The sequence below is a fragment of the Hemiscyllium ocellatum genome, chromosome 39, assembly GCF_020745735.1.
Source record: "Hemiscyllium ocellatum isolate sHemOce1 chromosome 39, sHemOce1.pat.X.cur, whole genome shotgun sequence".
Taxonomy (NCBI): domain Eukaryota; kingdom Metazoa; phylum Chordata; class Chondrichthyes; order Orectolobiformes; family Hemiscylliidae; genus Hemiscyllium; species Hemiscyllium ocellatum.
Genome location: NC_083439.1, coordinates 31,365,308 through 31,384,311, shown reverse-complemented (window position 1 = coordinate 31,384,311; position 19,004 = coordinate 31,365,308). Strand labels below are relative to the sequence as shown.

Genomic DNA, 19,004 nt, shown 5'->3' with positions numbered 1-19,004 from the left:
ACTCAGACCACACTGATTAAGGATGGAAACTCTGGACCTTATTTCTGTAAGTCTGATCAAAATTGAAACACACAGCATCATTAACATCTCAAAAGCAAATTAGTCCCTGCCTCTATTAAACCCATTAATTGTTAGCTTTTAGATCTTTGAAATTTTATCTCATCTTTTGATGGGGGGTTAAAATTCCAGTCTCTGTGCTAAGAAAATATAACAGGTTTTCTGAAGAAAGGATTGAGCTAATGCTGTCATAAATTAGATTCAATAGTTTGTGTCTCTGTCTGATCTCAGTGTTGATATAAATGCATGTAGGCCACAATTGGCAAATTTAATTACTGGAGTTGTGCATCGAGGAGTGTGAAAATCTGAGAGGTTGGTTAACTTTTCGCATCTTTTGACTCCAAACTAAAGTCCAGGTCAGGTGAATTGGCCATGCTAAATTGCCCATAGTGTCAGGTGCCTTAGTCAGAGGGAAATGGGTTTGGGTAGGTTACTCTTCAGAGGGTCACTGTGGACTTGTTGGGCAGAAGGGCCTGTGTCCATCCTGTGCAGAATTTAATCTAATCATCGCCACTTGGGGTCTGAGGGGAAGGATATGATGTGCGTAGGCTGGACACAAAGGGCAAAAGCTCCTGAGAAGGACAGTAAGAGATTAGGGCTGGCAGTGATTTGGGAAAGTCCATACTCGAGATGTGAAGTGTGGGGCAGGGGATGACTGGCTTATCCATATGGACAAGGAGGAGCACAGCTAACAAGTAATGTTTTTAGTTTTCAACTTCTGAACCTTGTGACCAGGACTTTGTCTTCTACTGCTAGCTTTCATGACAGGCTTAAGGCAGTACGACCCATGGTTAAAATGGCTCGCCCATTCCAGTCACTTTAAGGAGTCACTTTGCTGTTTAACTCTGCTTCTCACAGAGGAGTGAGGCCATCGTTCTATGACTGATTTTTTTTTGGGGGGGGAGGGAGTGTGCAGTTGCCTCCCTGTCCCATAACCCATCTGTGCCCCAAAGCTTAAGTTCCTTGTCCTCATTCCTACTAGAGGCAGAGAGTAAAGCATTTCTTTTCATTTCTGTTTGATACTCATGAACATGTGATGATGCGGAGATTCCGGTGTTGGACTGGGGTGTACAAAGTTAAAAATCTCACAACACCAGGTTATAGTCCAACAGGTTTAATTGGAGGCACACTAGCTTTCGGAGCAACACTCCCTCATCAGATGATACAGAATTTGTAGCAAAAATTTACAGTGTATGTGTGTGTGTGTAGTGAGTGCAGAGTGTCTTAAGTCTGTGAGGGGGTGCATGTGTGAGCGTGGGCATTCGGGACAGGCAGCAGAGAAAAGTGGCTGAGCAGAGTCTGATAGTTCGGTACCCATATAGAGACCTTGGGTTCATGTCACAGGTGACCACCATTGCACTATACACACACACAGATTCTCCTACCCACACACACACTCACACACACACACACAGGCACTCCTATACACACAGACACCCACACACACTCTTACAGACATACACACACACACACACACACTTTCTCACTCTCATAACCCCCAACCCAGACACACAGACAGACAAACACCCAAATGCACACACACATTTTGTGGGGTGAATTTGTACTTTCAGGGTTACATTGTACTTTGCTCAAAAACTGCATGCATTCATGTAGAACTCTGTTATCTCACTTTTTAGATTAGAATCAATCTAAACATCAGGTCATAGACAGAGAGCACAGGGGGCCAACACCTTCAACATATTGTCTAGCTATCACCTTTGTTAACAGCTAACCCGAGAATGCAACTTTTTTAAAAAAAGGTTTTGTAATTTTCACATGAAAGAAGTGAAACTATCACTGTATTCTAACAGATGAAAGGCTTAACAGACAATCAATTTTTCAATGTATAATTTCAGTTACATCACACTGTAAATTTGTGCTACAAATTCTGTGTTAGGATTGGGCCCTCCACTCTCGTCTGTTGAAGGAGAGTCGCTCTGAAAGCTAGTGTACTTCCCATTAAATATGTTGGACTATAACCTGGTGTTGTGTGATTTTCAACCATAAACATGTGGATATTGAAAATCTGAAGTTGTCCAATGGAAGCTTCTGTTGACAGTATTAATTATATTCAATCCTCTTCTCTTGCTCAACAGATTGATGAGCTCCCAGAGGGAGCAGTGAAACCGCCAGCAAATAAATATCCTATTTTCTTCTTTGGAACTCATGAGACGTAAGTACACTTCAAAGGTAAAAGGCTGATGGTGGTCAGTGTTGTATATTTTGTTACATGACAGATTTTCATTATTATGAAAGTGAGTTTGTCTATAAATGGATCTGAATGAAAACCTTTCTCTTTGAAGAAATTCAAACCAATAATGTACAGTGAGAGATTTGACATTTTTGGTCAACTCCATTCAGATTTTAGTGAAATTATGTTTTTTGGGTGGCAAATGTTGCCGAAATGTGGTTCGTGTAGGTATGCAATGATTGAGTGAAAACTGTTCAGGCTCTTTCAATGAGGCAGATGTTCAAATGATCAGTTACTTGTTAAAGAGCAGCATAGATTACAGTTGCAGTTTGGGTCCATGCAAAATCATCACACCCGCTTGTCTGGAAGTTTCCCAGGAAATTGAACCTTCTAACAGGTAAATCTCCATGTGTCTGGAACCTTCCCAAAAAGCCCCCCTTAAGTTGGAGAATTCAGAGGAATCCAGCTCAATTTAAGCTTAATAGTTACTTAGGAAGAGTTAAAGGATTCAAATCCAACTGTATTTCCTGGTACACCGAATCTAAACTCGGCATTGACTCTTTCCAACCACACCCATCCCAACATTTGACACCCTATCTGACAGTGTTGGACCTGACACCCACGGCCCCCATCTCATACCTGATGCCAACTCTCCTCCCTCAGTAGCGTGACCAGATCATGCCAAATACAGCACACTCAAGCATTGAACTAAGGCTGCCAGAACAGATACACTCACTGCCAGGCCAACACCCTTACCCCACACTGGTCCATCGACCTATCCCCAGCATTGAGCGGCACGGTGGCACAGTGGTTAGCACTGTTGCCTCACAGCGCCAGAGACCCGGGTTCAATTTCCGCCTCAGGCAACTGGCTGTGTGGAGTTTGCACACTCTGCCCGTGTCTGCGTGGGTTTCCTCCGGGTGCTCCGGTTTCCTCCCACAGCCCGAAAATGTGCAGGTTAGGTGAATTGGCCAAGCGAAATTGCCCATACTGCTAAGTGAAGGGGTAAATGTAAGGGAATGGGTCTGGGTGGGTTGCTCTTCAGAGGATAGGTGTGGACTTGTTGGGCCGAAGGGCCTGTTTCCACTCTGTAAGTAATTCATCGACTTATTTTGCACTGGACCCACACCTCTCTGTCCATCTGACACTGTATTCCCCCTCACGTCCGTTGTAAACTTGCTTTTCTTCAGTCACTGCCAAAGTACCTTTGGAAGGGAGAGCATTTAACTGTTAAAATGTGACAGGAAATGTAGTTCAACAAAAAACAGTTTCAGCCTTCGACACTACTCCACCCTGAGTGGATTTCTCCCTGGTTTCATCCAGTGTTTGAGACAGCCCAGATTCAGGATCTTAGCCATAAAAATTGCCAACAGGTGAGTAGGTAATTTTAAAGAGGACTATTTTTGGTGGAATCTGTTCTAACGGTAATCAGAATATCTGGGGCAGTGAGATGATCTGTTACTTTGATCATGCTCATACCCATGCGGGGCAATTCTGCAGGATCTCACTGTCAGACCTGGAAGAGGATATGAGGGAGTAGGTTAAATATCCCCTCTTGGTTTACTACTCACCAAGGAACTGAAGAAGAGCAGAGGGCAGTGGTTAACATTTCTGCTGCCAGTTACTGCTATAGTCACCCAACTGAGATACTTATGATAGACAGCAATTTAACGTTAGCATCTATTTAGTTTTGCCGCTTAATTTCACAGTGTATTTGCAAGATGATTATGAAGAATCTTGATGTACTTTTGAAGTGCACTTACTGCAGTGAGGTATAGCAGCCGATATATGCAGAGTAATCTCCCCAAACTGCAGATGTTGTGTGAAAGATAATCATTAGCCAAATCGTCAAGGCGAAATCCTCTAATCATCTTCAAAATAGTGACTTTGAGTCTTTTATATCGATCTGAGAGTTTACATGAGGACCTTGGTTTAGACTTGTCCAAAAGATAACCTTCCAATAAAGGATTATTCCCTCAGTAGTGCACTGGATTATGTTCATGTCTCTGGAATGGCTTAATGGGCTCGAGCAAGAGGCAGGAGAATAGCCCATTGAGTTTTAGTTAAAAATCACACAACACTAGGTTATAGTCCAACAGGTTTAATTGGAAGCACTAGCTTTTGGAGTGCTGCTCCTTCATTAGACAGTTGTGACGGAGCAGGAAGAAAGAGCAGGACTTCAAAAGCTAGTGCTTCCAAATAAACCTGTTGGACTGTAAGTTGGTGTTGTGTGATTTTTAACTTTGTACACCCCAGTCAAACACCAGCACCTCCAAAAGTCTTGATTGCCATAATGGAGCAATAGAGGCAAGCTATGTTGATTTGTTTTTTGAAGGCAATGTATGAAACAATAACTAAACAGTAAAGTCAGCGGAAAAAAGGTAAACAAACGGGAAAGCCTGAAGGATCCTATCCTGAATTCCCAAGATGCATTGTCAGCTGATAAAGCTCTGATGGGAATGAAAATTTGTAGAATAAGTTGCTTTAAGATAATAAAAAGGGTAAAGCATTACCAATGTTAGAAAGCAAACATAGACATGGAAACACTAGGATTATTCAGTAGGGATGGGGAGGCAAGACAAGAAAGAAAGGTCTCCCGGCCTCTATTTCAAAAACCTGTTACATCTCTAACATTCTCTGATTCACAAAAAGTGTCCCCAGCATTTCCTGTTTTAATTATTACTTTTTTAAAAGAATATGCTTCAGTTGATATAATTGGTACGAAACCTTTTAATTGGAAGTGATCTGAGTGTTGTTATTGGTTAGAGTTAGAGGACAATACAGAATATTTTGTGATTTTTTTTGTGTACATAGAATAAACCAATGTGTATTACATCTTGCTGAAATTCTCTTCTCGTCCTCAAAGGGTGAAACCTGTCTCCTTGAAACAGTTGGCAACCACTTTCCCGATTGTTTGTCAAATGCAGAACAGCTGGTGATGAAAAGTCAGCAGTTAAAACTACCCCTTTCCTGCTAATATATTGTGAGGAGCTCGTGTTTATAGAACAAAGCCATCAACATTTTTCCAGTCAAGTGCAAGGCAAACTGATTAATGTCAAAGAGAAAAGCAAGCTTTAGAAATCACCTTCTCAACAGAGATCATGGACCACCTCCCCAAGTCTAACCTTGGAAAAACTCGAACTAAATCACATTGCAATGTTAATGCGAAACACACACAGAATACTTGAATGAAGTTATTTTGTCCACAATTTTAAGGAGATCTTAATTGTTTGAAATGAATAAAATGTTTTTATTTCAGAGAAATAATGTTATGTTAATACTCTACTTAGCATATACAGGGCACTTTTAGTTTATCCATAGAGAATAGCTTGATTTTCACTTCCAATTATTAATTCATGTTGCTTTAAAAAAAACATGTAATATTTGCCTGCAAGCCTTCAATGGTAAATGCATTGCCAACTGAACTAACTCAGACACAGCTTTATTATTGGCAACTTCCAATTAAACCTGTTGGACTATAACCTGGTGTTGTGTGATTTTTAACTTTATACACCCCAGTCCAACACCGGCATCTCCAAATCTTTATTATCCTGACTGACACAGGTTTGTTGATCCCACTAGGGGCAGGATCAGGCTGTAACTAATCCCTTCACCAACTGGCTAGGAATGGGGAAGAATGGCCCAGGCTCCCGAGTCTTGTTTTCCCCTCTTTGACTGACGCAGCTAGAATGTGAGTGTCGGCTGAGGCAGAATGGTGTCTGCCTGTTTATGATAACGGTCGTAGCTTGGCAAACACTATTGGACCGCAGGACTCATCAGTGACTTCAGGAGAGAGGAAGAAAGAATTTTTGAAACAGGCAGCAGAAATTAGAGCCTTCACACCCCACCCTCCACCACCACCACCACCACCACCACCACCCCCCCCCCCCCCCCCCCCCCCCCCCCCACCAACCCCCCAAGCTGTCCTGAAAACTATTCATGCCAAGAGCTGAAAGAACAAATACGAAAAAGTGAAGTGATTAAATCTTGGGGATATTTTACTTAAAATAATCTGCTTTTGTCTAAGATACTAGAGTCAAATCCTATAATAAGTTGTTAAAATTACAATTAAATTTTTAGTGCCAATAAGTGGAAATTTTAAAACTTAATTGTAGCCTTGAGAAGTTCACATTTGATGGTATTAGTGAACAAGCTGTGTATGCTATACTGTGACCTCCTTCTATCACTGTTACCACAAATGTCAATCTGTTTATTTTAACTCTTGTAATGTCTGTTAAAATAGCAATGTTATACATCCCAACAGTAATGACCATTCATATACTCAATTAAATGAAAATTCTACTTGTTTCTCCAGGAGAAAATTTAATGCATTGTTTAGAACAGATAACATCAGAATAACTTAAACACCCCTCACCAGCTCCACTCCAACTGTGCTGAAGCCTCTATCCATGCCTTTCACCACCACCTGATTCTAGTGTTCTGCTGTTCCTACCCTTGCCTCTCCATAAATCTCAACTCATGTGAAACTCATCTGCCGTTATCCAGTCCTGCACCAATTTCCACTCGTTCATTCACATACATTGACTGTTAGCCCTGCAAGTGTCTTAAATTTAAAACTCTCATTGTTGAGTTTAAAACCCCTTCACTGTCTTGCCTCTCTTTCTGAGCTTTTGTGGCCCTACAGGATGATGACCTGATTGGTACATCGTGTACAACCTCCCTAACTCGCTCAGGTCACTTGTGCATCTCTCCTCCCCTTTTGCCCTGCATTGGTGGTCACGCCTTTAGACACCTTGGTTCTACACTTGTGTGTTCCCTCCCTGAAATCCTTTGCCTCTCCACTCTCACTCTCTCTCCTCTTTAAAACCCCCTCCTTCACATTTACTAATATCTCCTTTCTTTATTTAGTGTGTATTTTAACCATAGAACCTCTACAGTATTGGAAGGCTTTCGATCTATATTAAAGGCACCACATAAATTAATTTCTCCCATTGTTGTCAGCCTTCGATTCAAACAGTCCTTGGCATGAGCCTTGCCCCAGGAGAAGACTTGATTAAATGATCATGGGGGCATTCATTAAAAAAAATAGAAAATTAGCTAACCAACAAGCATCCAGCCTTGAGAGATGTACCAGCCAGGGAATTAGTCGGTTATATTGTGATGTTGTGTTTTGATCAGTCCTTTGTTTAACTGACGAAGCTGGGTGAAAAATCTTTTGAGTTCAGCAATTGCATTTTCTGTTGCAGTGCCTTCCTGGGACCTAAAGACCTTTTACCTTACAAAGAATATAAAGATAAATTTGGAAAGTCTAACAAGCGAAAAGGTTTCAATGAAGGTCTGTGGGAGATCGAAAACAATCCTGGCGTCAAGTTCACAGGATATCAGGTAGCGACTATTTTTGGTTGTCCCACTATTTTAACAATGAACCAGTATACTTGGACAAGTCAAAGTTGATTGGCAATTTATTATCAGCAAATTCAAGCAAGGCTGCCAATTCATTATTGGCATTGAAATGCAGTGCAATGGCTATACAACATAGGATTGTGAACATGTATATATCCCAACATAGCTTTTTATTTTGCCAATATTTGTGAATTTATAGTTATATTTCACATTTGAGATATATTTTATAACTATATATACAGCATAAAAAGTTAACTAATGGCACAAGAAATTCAAAACTAAGTTAACCAAGCTGTGTAGCACATTAGTGTGGAGTCAAGAGATGCAAGCAGGAGAATTTAGGTGCCCTCCTGCCTCCGGGCTCTGGGTTTGAACCCAGGTTCCTCTCACTGTGAGAGAATTCTTAAAGGGATACACAGTGTAGATGTGGAAAATATGTTCCCCTTAATTGTGGGGTCTAGAACCAGCTGTCACTGACTCAGGTGAGGGGGAACCCCTTCACTCGCAGGATAATGAATTTTTGGAAGTCAGTCAGATTTTTGTTTGGTAATAGAGGGCTTTGGAATGTGGCATTGCGGTGGATGATCAATCGTGGTCTAAAATGACTGGGCTGCATGGCCTACGTCTTCTCCTGTGTTTCTATATTTCCATTTGAGTCTACCTTTCCATTCATAAAGATCACCACAGCTGAACTGGCGCCAGCCCATCTTCCCTCAATATCCCCTTCTTGTCAATCCCCTTGTCGTCAAAACAATCTGTCTAACTCCGTCTTGAATGTTGATGATTACCAAATTGAAATAGTTGAGTATTTAATGTTATCATGGCAAGAAAGCATTGTTCTCAATCTATCGATTAGCTCTGGCTGAATTGATTTTTTAATTAAAAGTCATGTTTCCAGAAGTATGGAGACCACAGCAAATTATAATGTATTTGATCATCCACTCCTTCCTCTATCCTGATAAATTTCCTGCCTGTTTTTAACAAGGAACAGTATTCTCATTTGGAGATATGGACCCTGCCATTGTGACCATTTCTGGGTCCCTGCCAGGATGGGGATGGATGGTGTCAGTGTAGTCACAGCTTGTAATTTTCCCCAAGTCAACAGCATTGGAAGGCAGGTTTGGTAATTAATGAGAGGTAGCAGGACCAGGATGGGGGTGGGCCCAGTTTTTAAAAAAAAAGCATCCATGGCAGCCATTGTGGGAACAGCAATATTGAACATCATTGAAAATCAGAAATCAGCAAAAGGAGAGGCAGGGGCATGGCAGGGTGAGAGCTGCCCTGTGGTCGCCTTTATTTTTATTCATTCATGAGATGTGGGCATCGCTGGCTGAGTTGGCATTTACTGCGCATCTTAGTTACCCTTGAGAAGGTGGTTGTGAGCTTCCTTTTGAATTGTGAACTCCATGTGCTCCAGGTTGACCCATCATGTCATTAAGGAAGGAATTCCAGGATATTTACCCAGTGACAGTGAAGGAACAGCGATATATTTCCAAGTCAGAGCGGTGTACGTGTTGGAGGGAAGCTTGCGGATGATGGTATTCCAATGTATCTGCTGTCCTTGTCTTCCAAGATTGAAGTGGTCATGGCTTGAAGGTGTATCTAAGGAGTCTTAGTGAATTTCTGCTGTGCATCTTGTAGGTATTACATAATGCTGCGACTGAAGGTCAGTGGTTGAGGGAGTGGATGTAGTGCCAATCAAGTGGGCTACTATGTCTTGGATGTCAAGTTTCTTGAGTGTTGTTGGAGTTGCACACGTCTGGGAAGATTCCATCACAACTCCCAACTCATGTCTTATGGATGGTGGACTGGCTTTGCGAGTCAGGAGATGAGTTACTTGCTGCAGGATTCCCAGCCTCTGACTTATTGTTGTAGCCACAGCATTTGTATGGCTGGTTCATTTCAGTTTCCAGTCAATGGTACCGGAATGCAGCGCTCAAGGTGGACAGGGTGTGATCATGAAAGTGTTTAGTTCTCAGTGTAAGACAGGACAATGAAGCAGACCTGGCTGGAGGTGACTGAACACGTTAGTAGCTGCAGCGTTGTCTGGAGAATTTGGTGAAGAGTCATAAAGGCTTTTCATTCTGCTCAATGTGCAATATGACAGTAAGTTTTCCAACTTCCAGCCCCTCAGCCCATATGCAGCCAACTCCTAACATGCGAGTCCAATGTACTTCCTGACCCATCAACAAGCTTCAGAAACTAAGCACCTGTTTGAACTGATGTATGTGGCTTCTTATTTGTATAAAGTCCCCAATATTTATGAGAGAGCCCAGTATAATGTTATCTTTCTCTCATATCTTCATCCTTGCAAGAGAAAGGGACGCACAGTCCCAGAGAGAGAACGCACATTGGAGGAGGAGTCACCATCTTGACTGCTGTGGAGGAAAATGGCATTACATCAACTTTGATGGAGAGATGAGAATGCCTGGAGGAGAGGGTGAGAGGGTATTGAATTACATCAATGACATGCACTCCACCCTGTCTGAAAGCTCAAAAGGTTCAGCTGTATCAGGATGCTTCAGCCTTTCAGAAGAATCCACTGTTGCAGTTATGTTCTGATGATTTCTCCCATCTATCTTCCATGGAGCTGCTTTTGGAGCAGGCGAGTGTCCTGTGGCACTATTGGCACAGTGCCACTGCTGGCACAGTGATGATTGGAATGGACGCCAGTTTGTACCCTACCTGGTGGTCCCCTCCAGCAATCCAGAGCACCATCCAAGGCTGAGGCAAACAGTGAGGATGCCAATTCTCACAGAGCACCACCAACATCATCATCCTCCATGCCCCCTCTGTCTTAGTGGTTATCTATGCCTCTGATGCAGATAATCCCTATCTTGATGCCAGTGCAGCAGCTGCCTCTGGTGTTGCTCCCACTGGCACCTTCACATCAAGGACGTTGTAACTACAAGCAGACTACACAGCCAGGCTGCCCCCATGGTCTGAAAGGGAGAACGGTGTAGAAATGGCTGAGATCGAAAGACATCTTGTTAGTCATTGCTCCAAGTGGTTAACTGGGCCTAACTCTGCTGGTGAGTGTATATACAATAATTTTTTTAAAATATATTTTTATTGGAAAGAGAAGAAAATTTTTTTGGATATTACAACAAATACAAAACAAATAATTCAAGCCAATACACACGCAACCCACTAATTACATAAATAAATCATGGATAGGATAAATAGACAAAGTCTCTTCCCTGGGGTGGAGGAGTCCAGAACTAGAGGGCATAGGTTTAGGGTGAGCGGAGAAAGTTATAAAAGAGACCTAAGGGGCAACTTTTTCACGTGTATGGAATAAGCTGCCTGAGGAAGTGGTGGTGGCTAGTATAATTCCAACATTTAAAAGGCATCTGGATGGGTATATGAATAGGAAGGGTTTGGAGGGCTATGGGCCACATGCTGGCAAGTGGGACTAGATTGGGTTGGGATATCTGGTTGGCATGGATGGGTTGGACCGAAGGGTGTGTTTCCACGCTGTACATCTCTATGACTCTATAATAAGGGGTCGCTTGCAATACCAGATAAAGGAACTGAACCAGCCATTCAGTCTTCTAAATGTCTGCTTAGTAAAAAGCAGAGGAAGCTTTCACATGGGATACAGCAGGTGGGAGAGAATGCTCACTTTAATGAGGATTATCTGACCTAGCCAAGAGATCGGAAGTGCCTCATCTTTTTGACTGATTCTGTCGAATAAATGGGCAAAATTGGTTTTAAATGGCCGATCAAAGATAGGGGTAATGAATATACCTAAGTGAAAAAAGCCCTCCATCTAAAAGGAATTCAAGATTTATCCTCAGGATCAGGGCATGGTCTCTTAATTTTGCAAAGTTGATCTTGTAACCCAAAAAGCCACCAAATGAATTAATGCATTGTATCAGAAACTGTTAGGGTTAATAAATAGACAAGAACATCATCTGCATACAATACAATCTTATGTGTTTTTGTCCCTACTTCAGGAACAGATATATTGGGATCCCTACATATTGCCTCTGGTGATTGAACCACTGGCAATGTGAAAGGCAACAGTGCTAAGGGACAAGATTAGAGTGCTGCTGGAAAATCACAGCAGGTCAGGCAGTATCCGAGAAGCAGGAAGATCGACATTTCGGGCAAAACCCTTCATCAGAAATCAAGGGCTTTTGCCCGAAATGTCGATTTTCCTGTTCCTTGGATGCTGCCTGACCTACTAAGCTTTTCCAGCAACACTCTAATCTCCAGCATCTGCAGTATCCACTTCTGCCGAGGTGATAAGAGACAGCCCTGTTGACTGCCCCTACGAATATTGAAGTTGCTTGACCGCACATCATTGGTGAGAACTGCGGCAAGCGGGTCACTATACAAAACTTTTACCCATCTGATAAAGACCTCTTCCAAGCCATACCCCTCCAAAGTATTAAAAAAATGGCCATTTGACCCAGGCAAATGCCTTACCACATCTAACGAGATCACCGATCCCTGTACCAATTGTTGTTGACGTACTTGGATCATATTAAGTAACCTCCTGATCTTATTCGACAACCTGTGACCTTTTATTAAACCCCGTCTGATCCTCCTCAATGATGGAGGGGAACACAGTTTCAAACCTTAGTGCCAGGGTCTTAGGATTTTAAAATCGACATTCAGGAGTGAAATGGGCCTATAGGAAGCACTGTCCTCCGGGGCCTTCCCTTCTTTAAAAATATGAGAGATGTTTGCCTCTCTTAAAGATGGTGGGAGGAGTCTACAACTATGTGAATCCTTAAACATACTCAGCATCGGTCCTGACAGTATACTTAAAAATTTCTTATAAAACTGGTAAGTTCATCAGGACCAGGCGCCTTTCTGTTCTGAAGCTGCCTCACAGCCTCTTGCATTGACAACAGGGCATTACGGAGAGACTCTTGCTCAGGGTTCACTCCCAGGAGGTCCAAGTTCTTAAGAAAAGACTCCTTCCTAACCCGCCCATCCTCACAACTTTCAAGCTGGTATAGTTCAGTGTAAAATTTCTGAAATGACACGATAATCCTTCTAGAATCATGGGTGAAATTTCCAGTATCCTCCTTGATTGATGTAATGGCTTGGGGAGCACTCCTTTTCCTGGCAAGATACATTCCTGCCTCCATTCCTGATGAAGGGCTTTTGCCCGAAACATCGAATTTTCCTGCTCCTTGGATGTTGCCTGACCTGCTGTGCTTTTCCAGCACCACTCTGATCTAAACTGAGCATCTGCAGTCCTCACTTTTGCCCAGATACGTTAAGTACTTGCCCGGCCTATCCCCATGCTCAAACAGCCTTTGATTTGCTAGTGTAAGCTCCCTCTTAGCTGTCTGTTTGAGGATGGAATTCAGTGTAGACCAAAGCGCTACAATCCACTGCAGTTTAGCCAATGAGGGCCTATCGAAGTCTGCCTTCAGATGTGTCTCTAGCAAGCGTTGCTGCTCACCCTTCTGCCATTCCTCACTGGCAGAATAGGAAATAACTAACCCCCTAGCATAGTCTTTAGCAGTTTCCCAGAGAATGGATGGATTACTAGCTGAGCCTAAATTAATGTCTAAAAAAAGCCCTGAATTCAGTAGAAAAGAATTCCGTAAACTTGCTATCCTTAAGGATAAAGGGATCCAATCACCAATGCTTCGAACCTACCATAGTCCTTATCCTTGGGCCAATAAATACACTGAGAATGATCAGAAATGGTGATATTGCCAATTGTATGGGACACCATCCAGCCCAAATGTGCTGCGGGAGTCTAAAAGAAATCAATCCTGGTGTGGCACTTGTGCAGATTTTTTAAAAATAAAATCCCTGCCAGTAGGGTGAAGGTGCCTCCAAACATCTACCAATCCTAGTTCAACACACAAATCCCTTAATTGCTTAGATCACAAAGAAGATATTGGGGGACCTTTGGGCAATTTATCCACCATAGGATGTATTAGACAATGAAAATCCCAACCCCGCCCCCCCCACCACCACCACCACCACCACCATGATAATATGCTGAAATGCGAGGTTAACCACTCTTGAAAGTCTTGAGGGGGTGGGCCGGGTACAGTAAGCATTTCAGATCCTGTATTCTTCCCCATGTACCAAAGCTTTAAGGACCACAGATCTCCTGCGTGTGTCTTTAATACACTCTAACAACTTAAATGGGAAATTCTTCCCAACAAGAATGGCCACCCCTCTACTCCTTGTATTGAAAGATGAGAAATACCCATTGTGTTGCAGTTTCAAATGCTCCGCATAATTTAGGTGTTTCCTACAATAAGGCAACATCCACCCTCTCCCTTTAAGACTGGAAAGTACCTTCTTCCTCTTGACTGGTGAGTGACTCCCCTTAATGTTCCAGGTACACCACTTGAGCACATCCTTAGCCATAACCATCTATAGCACCAATTAGACTCCAGAGAGGAAGAACTTGAACCATGAATTGCTGAGCTTCAGTGCAAGGAAGTCCACAAAACACAAAAACTACATAAACTAAAACAGCTACAAACTAAAACTTGCAAAAACTATATACACCAAAAATGGAAAAACAAAAAAGCACCAACGGCACTTATTAGAGGAATTTAGCCCCCATTCAAAGGGAGCACTTACGCCTCCCACAATCCTACTGACCATCCCAAACATCCTCTTAACTCCTAGTAGCTAGGGTCACATCATACACACAGGCAACCCAGTAGGAGGAAAACAAACAAGATTACTAATATACACAGTAAGTTAAAGGTAAATAAAGGTCACCCATCCCTTGGTATAACTTAACTCAGAAACTAAGCTAAATACTTTATCCATCTCAAGCATAATTTAACATAACTTATTCCCAACATAAGGAGATTTCACCATGCCCTCTCTAAAGAAGGTCAAGCCCGAACAGCTCTGTATCTGTTCCTATTCAATTGTCTGGATTAAGTCAGCATGTCCACAAAGTTCCTCACTTTCTCTAGCGAGTCAAATAAATGTACAGATCCAATATAATTTATCCAAAGCACCGCTGGATATCTTGGGGAGTACTGGATTCCGAGCTCTCTCAATCTCTTCTTGATGCCGTCGTAGGACTTCCTTTTCCAGATCACCACCGCTGAAAAGTCTTGGAAAACATGATCCTGGAGCCCTTGCACACCAGCATCCCTGGATCCTTCCCTTGGGCTCTGGAAGCTTCCAAGATACACTGTTTGTCTTTATAATGATGGAACCATACCAGGACAGGGTGAAGGTGCTAGTCCATTCTTGGCATTCATGCCATGACCCGGTGGGCTCTCTCCATCTTTATCCTTCCCCTTTTAGCCACTGAACTAAGGAATTCCGGGAGCCACTTCTCAAAGAATTCCACTGGCCGCTTACCTTCCATCCCCTCCGGCATGCCACCAACACGAAGGTTCCTTCTTCTGCCACTGTTTTCAAGATCATCCACCAGATCCAGCAAACCCACGGACTTGTGTTTCCAGGGCTTCAGTCCAACTCTTGGATGAATTAGCTTCAGCCTCCATCCCTGTGGCCTGATGCTCGAGCTCATCAGTCCTTTTTCCCTGGTCTTGCAGAGACTGGGAGCCACTTCTCCTCAATTTTATCTTCAATCTGCCACCCCAGGACCTCACGAGATTTGGCAAGCTCCAGGCTGGTGAGGAATCAAGCCCGCCACCTCAGTGGGTTGGCCTGACATCCCAGCCCCGGCCCCATGCAAACTTTCTCCTTTCTTCGACACTCTCCTGCAATAAAAACAAAGGTAAGTAAAATTCTCAAGTTCTATAGCTCTTTTACTGTGATTTCACTCACATTAGCATGGATGGGATGCCCTCTAGCTCTGTCCTGCTGATGTTGTGGCGCGGAGCCCAGCAAACATGATCTTCCTAGGTGGCTGCTATTTTGGATCCCCTACACGATAATTTACTACTAAATTTGACAATGTTCAGCCAAGATCCTAGATGAGTGAGCTTCTGTGATTGAACAGCATAGTGTGAAGAAGTGGTAATGGGTAACTGTAGTGTTTAAACACCAAATTCAATGAAGAAGTGTGTCCTAGGTATCGCTGGTAAAATTGGATCCATTTTCAGATGTGTGTCTAATCAGTACGTTCTCACAGGCAGATCAAAGGTGAAGAAACCTGCCTGGATCAGATGTGCCCAGGTATTAGTGCCACCTTGGTAAGAGCTTTGATTTAAGCTGGCCCCAGCCACCTCCCTGCAAAGCAATTGGATCTTTTCCTGCTCTGATGAGCTATGCTAATCTAGCACATGTCCCTCTCTGGGAACACCACGTTTTGGCGAGTTTACCAGACCACCCCAGTGCAAGAAGCCCATAGCAGAGTGTATTCTAAGTTCCCAACCAACTGGACCAGGCACCAAGCCACATTATCGGAATCTTCCTGTCCTCCTTGGTGCTGGACCATGTGAATTTATGATTTCAGTTGTGGTGATTCTCTAGCTGTATCCTGAGGTCCTATAAAGGGATGGGTAGACATCTCCTCTTCAAGGAATATTCCTTATGTTTTGGAATATTTCTCTGATCTCTTGCTGGTAGCTTGAAGAACCCTGGACTGTTGGAGGACAGTGAAGTAATGGCAGCTGCCAGTAGTCATGGGCTTGCTGCTGTAGTGCCTCAGTGACTCAATGGGTGCAATCGATGATGCCTGAAACCGAGGGATTTTGGAAAAGGAGATGAATCCCATTTCTTTTGTCTCTGCAAGATCCGAACTATTTGAAATTGAATGCCTTCCCAAGCGCTCACAAGAAAGGCCTCAGTGACCTGCAAGATACAATGGTGTGCTGTTAGCTCATACCAAGAGATTGACAGCTGATCCTAGGAAAAAATGTCAAAGCCAAAGAAGTTCAAGGTTTCAATACCTTTAACAAAGACTGGCAGGGCACGGTGGGCAGTGCTATCCAACCTGACCTCTTCATCGATGAGGGGACAAATCTCAATGACCATTTGCCTAGATTGATGCAGTCTTCTATCCTCAAGACTAGAGGTTGAAAGATTAGTTCGACCAGTGATTCCCAACCTTCTCAGTACGAAGACTTACTTCAACGAGACAAACAATTCCATGGCACACCTACTTTTTTCAAGTGAATAGATTGCTAATAAAAGTCACATATACTTGCATTTACTGTGGTTATGCCTTACAAGAATTTACAACGAAGTAGCAAGAGCATTCTTGTTTCAAATCCAGTATACCAAATGGGCATAAGTGCTTTAACCATTAATGTGTGAGTCCATACGTATCTGTGAAGAGTTAATATTTCAGTTTCCAGTTGGTGAGATTGGTTGACTGGTTGGGCTGAAGGATCTGTATGGCTCTATGATGAGCTCACCTTGGTGATAATGAGCCATTATTCTCTTAGCTGTTCACTGCAGCTGTTCATAAATATAAACCTGGCATGTTTATTTTTGAAATGTTAATAAATGGCAGATAACTACAACTCTCCTTCCTAGTATTATAGGTGACTAACAGATGACCTGGAACAAACCTTACCTTTTCTATTTATCATCACCCATATTTCCAATAGTCAAATCAATTTCCAGTCCTGTTAATTAACCTGCTCCTTCTAAGATTTCTGTTCTTCAACAGATCCTTAAATAAAACCTTATTATGCTAATGCACATCTCAAAACAGCTGCCTAGTTTGAATCATAGAATCCCTACAGTTTGGAAACAGGCCATTTGGCTCAACAGATCCACACCTACCCTCCAAAAGAGTACCCCACCCAGACCCATTCCCCTGCTACTCTACATTTCCCCTGACTAATGCACCTAACCCATACATCCCTGAACACTATGGGCAAGTTGGCATGGCCAATTCATCTATCCTACACATCTTTGGACTTCAACAAAATAATGTATCAGATTTTAAACTTGAGTTTTCTGCAGGTGATTATCATACAGCCTATCAGATCAGAGTATACAAGCACTGACCAGGTTTTTAAACTTTTCAGGAATGCCATGCAATCATTCTTATAGAAAGTTAACAGCCAAATTTAGTACTTGCAACCAAAAGCTCACATTAATCAAAGGAAAGTTGCATCATACTGGAGTGAAACCTTTGCACCCTCTTCTCTGAATGTTTGTGAAATGTCTCTGGGGGAGAACAATAGTGGGAGAACTTGGTAAAGGGCTTATGCCCGAAACGTCGAATTTCCTATTCCTTGGATGCTGCCTGACCTGCTGTGCTTTAACCAGCAACGCATTTTCAACTGTTACACATCCTTTAACCACCAAGGGCAATGTGCAACAGTGATAGACACTGAGACGCAATTTGCAAATGGAAGTACAAGACCCATTCTGACCCATGGCCCAGTTTCCTGATCAAAGCCTTAAGAAAAGTACACAAGACAAGTCGAAGGTTTCAGCCTGCACAAAAGGCATGTGGTGGGAAATGGGATGTATGTCTTTTTTTTCCAGTGTCTACATTGTTTAATGTCTTGCACATGATAAAGTTTATACTTAAAGGTAAATTATAAAATGTAGTCTCTCAAAACTCTCATCTGATGGAGTACTCAATTTATTTACTTGTAAATTAATATATTCAAACAACACTTCAGGGACTTGAATATTTTAGACCATATACCGACGGAATTCTGCATGTTGGGTGGTGCCACCTTTTAAAGGATCTATTGATGCAAAGCTGCCTCCTCAGTTGGATGTGTGTTGGTATCCTTTCCAATATAATCCCTCAGCAATTTTTACTCTGATTAGCTGGTCATTAATGCATTGCTGTAATGGAACCTTGCTTAAGTTGTGCTACATAAAATAGTGACTAACCTTCAAATGTACTTCACTGAGATAAATCACTTTGCGACGTCCTGAAGTTGTGAAAGGCACTGTATAAATGCAACTTCTTTTCCATCTTTCTTGGAAAATATCATTCCACTCAATTTTAACTTAGAGAGCTAAAATGCCTTTCAGTTATTTTTGCCACTCACTGACCAGATTGTAAAGCACAACTATTTTATACAATGGCAATTTAACTTAGCTTGAAAGTTGTTATTCAATCATTTTACCTATAACCACACAATTCAGAAATGGTGGCTAACCTCCATCATGTAAATATTCACAGAGCCTGAAGACTTGTATATGTCAGTATATGTCACATATTAACTGTCCTGACTCTCAATGTTTCCCTACAGAATGAAGAGCTGCTCCATCACTTCCATTCTACTTGTATATGATCACATGATTTCCTCCAGTTATAACAGTTACTTGCTCCCCCTTACATCTTGGTGGACAATCTATTGCACGTCCTATATTCGACAAAGCAGTATTTGCTAAAGCTTTGGAGACATTTTTTGCAAATTGCTGGAGGATCATTGCTGTTGGATAATCACTGGTTATACGATTTCCTTTTGCAACATTGGCAGACTGAATCAGAACCAATAGCAATTCCATTTTTCTTTTGTTATCACTTGTTGCAATCCTCATACAG

General features: G+C 42.4%; 1 protein-coding gene across 1 annotated transcript in view; it reads left to right on the top strand.

Moving 5' to 3' along the window:
* The window catches only part of LOC132834295 (hepatoma-derived growth factor-related protein 3-like), a 126,579-nt gene that overhangs the window by 65,616 nt on the left and 41,959 nt on the right, over positions 1–19,004 (top strand). The window contains exons 2-3 of the mRNA XM_060853026.1: positions 2,154–2,230; positions 7,456–7,594. Coding sequence (XP_060709009.1) covers positions 2,154–2,230; positions 7,456–7,594 — 216 coding nt within the window. The remainder of the gene's footprint in view (positions 1–2,153; positions 2,231–7,455; positions 7,595–19,004) is intronic.